This window comes from Lycium barbarum, chromosome 2 (genome assembly GCF_019175385.1).
Source record: "Lycium barbarum isolate Lr01 chromosome 2, ASM1917538v2, whole genome shotgun sequence".
Lineage (NCBI taxonomy): Eukaryota > Viridiplantae > Streptophyta > Magnoliopsida > Solanales > Solanaceae > Lycium > Lycium barbarum.
Genome location: NC_083338.1, coordinates 6,853,977 through 6,857,835, shown reverse-complemented (window position 1 = coordinate 6,857,835; position 3,859 = coordinate 6,853,977). Strand labels below are relative to the sequence as shown.

Genomic DNA, 3,859 nt, shown 5'->3' with positions numbered 1-3,859 from the left:
TGTTTGACCATAGATTTTGGGAGCATATTTTGAAGATTTGTTTTCAATTTTTTGTTTGGCCATATAAATTTTAACAGATTTTGAAAACAAAATTTCAAATCTCAAATTCTGCTCAAACCTGTTTTTGGGCCAAGATCTATGCTTTGGCTTTTTTAAAAACTATCTCAAACTTTTGTATTCTATACAAAAGCACCATCTATTTATGACTCTAATAATTCTATCTACCATGTTCCTCCATTAAAGCCGTATTTATCATGTTTCCACAATTAACGCAATATCTTCTATAAAGTGAACGAGCTAAGTTGTGCTCAAACAGTAGAAGAATAAATCCTAGGAAAAATTGCTCTGCCAATTGTAGAAATCCGTTGCAAAAATAAAAATGAATCTTTGTATTGTAATTTGAATTGTAGTAATTAGTAAATGAGTTATTAGCAGTTGTTATTAAAATATCACGTTCTGCATAATTTGAAATTAGCAAGTATGTATGTTTTGTACAATTGAGTATTCTTGATAATTTTTAAAACTTATGGGTATAAGTAATGTATCATGCTTCCCAAAACAAAAAGTGAAATATGTTTTGAAAAACTATGACCAAACACATTTCAAATCTTTAGTTAGTAAATATGTTATTAGCAGTTGTTATTAAAGTATCATGTTCTGCATAATTTGAGATTAGCAGGTATGTATGTTTTGTACAATTGGGTATTCTTGATAATTTTTAAAACTTATGGGTATAAGTAATGTATCATGTTTCCCAAAACAAAAAGTGAAATATGTTTGAAAAATTATGGCCAAATACATTTTCAAAACTTAAAAAACTCCACCCAAATCAATTTTTTCTAAACTTTTTTGGGAATCTATGACCAAATGCTAGCTTAATTGATAGTCCACTCGTTGAAACAACAAATATAGATTTGAAAAAATGCAGTAAATGACTTTTTGATTTTCTATAACGCCAAATATTTCGAACTAAATTTAGTACTAAAATAATTGAGATATCTTTATTTAATTGAAGAAGTGTCAGATTTGATAACTGATACACATATTTTATTTATATTTCAATTATATGTCTTTAAAATATAAAAAATTAGAACCAGCTAAAGAAAGGATATCTAAAATCATTAGGTGCAAGTAATGAATTTTATTTTAGTTTCTCGAGAAGCCGTGTGTAAGCTTTTCTTTTTTATGAAAACTGACTTTTGGATTGTCCTTCTTTTTTTTTCCCCTTTGTTCCCATTTGTGTTACACTTTCATTTTAGTTAGTTTCAAATAAATGATGCATTTATAATTTAAAATAATTAATTTTCCATTTTATCTTTAAGAGAAGTTTTTATAATCATATAAATGTTATGACATATTTAAGATCATAAATTTCAAAATGTTTTATAACTATACAAATGATATGACATATGTTAGTCTATAAATTTCAAAACTATTTACTATTATTTTTTTAACCCCATGTTGTCTCAAACTATATATGTTACACAAATTGAAACGGAGACTCGGAGAGTAAGTTTTACTAGATTCTTGGAAACTACTCCAACATTGTTGAATTGTTCCATGAAATTTCACTGGCAAGAAGCAACCACTATCTAAGGGCAAGGAAGAAAATAGCAAACAAAATAGAAGAGTCATTGACCCAAGTCTTCTTTTAAAAGTTAAATAAGCAGAAAACACATGACTTGTTGAGAATCATGTCTTTAAAAACCACAGAAGTTATCTCAACAATGTGCTTCTCAAGAAAATTGTTCCACCACTCCTCTCTACTCTCATCTCAATTTCTTCTTCATCTGTTTTTCTCTCTTTGATAACATCTCAAATCTTGAACTTGTCTTCGACTTTTCAATATGCCTTATAACGGTTCTTCCTCCAAAAAGTCATGTGCTTGTCACAGCATAGTGAGTCTAGGCGTCACAGCTCTGATCCTCTGGCTAAGTCTACGTACCACGAAGCCTAAATGTTCCATCGGAGATGTTTATGTGCGAGGCCTTGACAAATCGGTAAACTCCAACAACAATGCAACGATGCGGGACAACAATCTGTCGTTTCAGCTCAATCTGAAGAACGAAATGAAGGACAAGGGGGTCCGCTACTTCGATATTAACCTCAAATTCTACTATGGTACAAACACTAGTTACCCTATTGGTAATCATACATTTGATGGATTTAAACAAGGCAAAGATAAAGAAGCTTTTAAAAGTGGCATGATTGAGACTCATAATATGCCATGGGATGATGCAATTAAGGCTGTTTCAAACGGATCTAAGGCAATTTTTAGAGTTGATGTGAGTAGTAGAATTAAGTACAAAATTACATTTTGGTATACTAAGAAACATCATTATTTTGTGGAGAATAAGGTTGAAGTTGATGATACTGGTAAATCTAGTGCACAACAACTTCATTGTTGTTTTGGGGTTTTTGGACTTACATTATTTGTTTTATCATTTTTACTTTAATATATTAGTTTTGGGGTTCATGAAGGAGAAGAATCTTTTGACTACTTAATTTAGAGTACTTTTTTGTCATTCTGTCTTTCCAGGTTGTAAAGGACTTGTTCCTGGAAATTGCATTGGTTAAGGTTCATATTTTCCTTTCTTTTTTAACAATTATTATTGTTGGGGATTAGGTTCTCCATGACCGGCAAATATGAGTCAGTCCGTGCTATATAACATCACTTGTAGTCTCCATCCAAAGCAATTCAAGCAATCCTTTTGAAATAACGTAGGAATTCCCTACACACATCTAGTAGCACCCTTTCCTGCATATCCAAATAGGACCCGAGTAGGCAGGTCGACATCCTATGAGTCTGTGTCCTTTGTATTCAGCTACCAATATATGGTTACTTGAGATTTTTTGAGTACTTAAGTACTTCAAATGATTGTCCTCTTAATTGAGGTCTCGTCCGATATGTTTCCGAGTTGCTTTCGCCTGATAATATTAGCTAACGCCAGAAAGCCGATGTAAAAGTAGTCTTTTAAATGAGGAAACACCAGATAGACGGACCTCTACTAAAATACACGATGGTACCAATTAAATGAGGCGACCAAAAATAGTACGCCCCGTGAAATTTTTACAAGTCAACTAGATTGATCTAGTAACTGGAGCTTTATTAGAATTCGGCTAGAGATAAACATTATCAAGAGTTGGACTCACCCAATTACTTGAATTATTCATGGCCTATCCAAAGCCCACTTACCACAAGAGTCAGATGCGTTTGGATTTTGGAGCAGATGAGTTAAGATTCTTCACTTTGGAAAGGAGAACATATTCCCCAATTTTATTTCGTTTTCTTTTGAAGAATTTAACTTATATATTGATACGTAAAGGATATTTACATTATGACTATGTTAATTTTCACATGGTGCAGGTAATCTAGCTTTATTTTTAGGTTACTAAATTCACTTTTTATGAACAATTATGTATTTATTTTTAGGCGATTTGATAATTTAAAAATTACTTTTAACATTATATAAGTGTAAATACAAAAGTTACAAATTTTTGTGCAACTCCAGTATATCACTCTTGTGAGATTCTTTGCCTTAATATGCGAGTGCGGAACCAAAATAGCTTATTTTTGCAGCCATTAGCCCAAAATGGACTGCCTTTTTTTTTTTATACCACAATGGGTATTTCGTTGGTTATCAAACGAAATACCCACACAACACTATTCATAGCCGGAAAATTTGGTTGCATTTCGCTACAAGTGTAGCGAAATGCAACAATTTTTTTTTCTTGCATTTCGTGAACTAATCAACGGAATAGGTAAAACCTAATTTTTTTTTTGTATTTCGTGAATTAATATGAACGAAACTGATTTTTTTTTTTTTTTTTGCATTTCGTTCATTAATTCACAAAATAG

General features: G+C 31.4%; 1 protein-coding gene across 1 annotated transcript; it reads left to right on the top strand.

The window, feature by feature from the left end:
- Window positions 1–1,540: 1,540 nt before the first annotated feature.
- On the top strand, window positions 1,541–2,489 carry LOC132629270 (protein NDR1-like). The gene has a single exon (XM_060344974.1). The coding sequence runs from the start codon at window positions 1,848–1,850 to the stop codon at window positions 2,454–2,456; it is 609 nt and encodes a 202-aa protein (XP_060200957.1). The 5' UTR covers window positions 1,541–1,847; the 3' UTR covers window positions 2,457–2,489.
- Window positions 2,490–3,859: the final 1,370 nt, after the last annotated feature.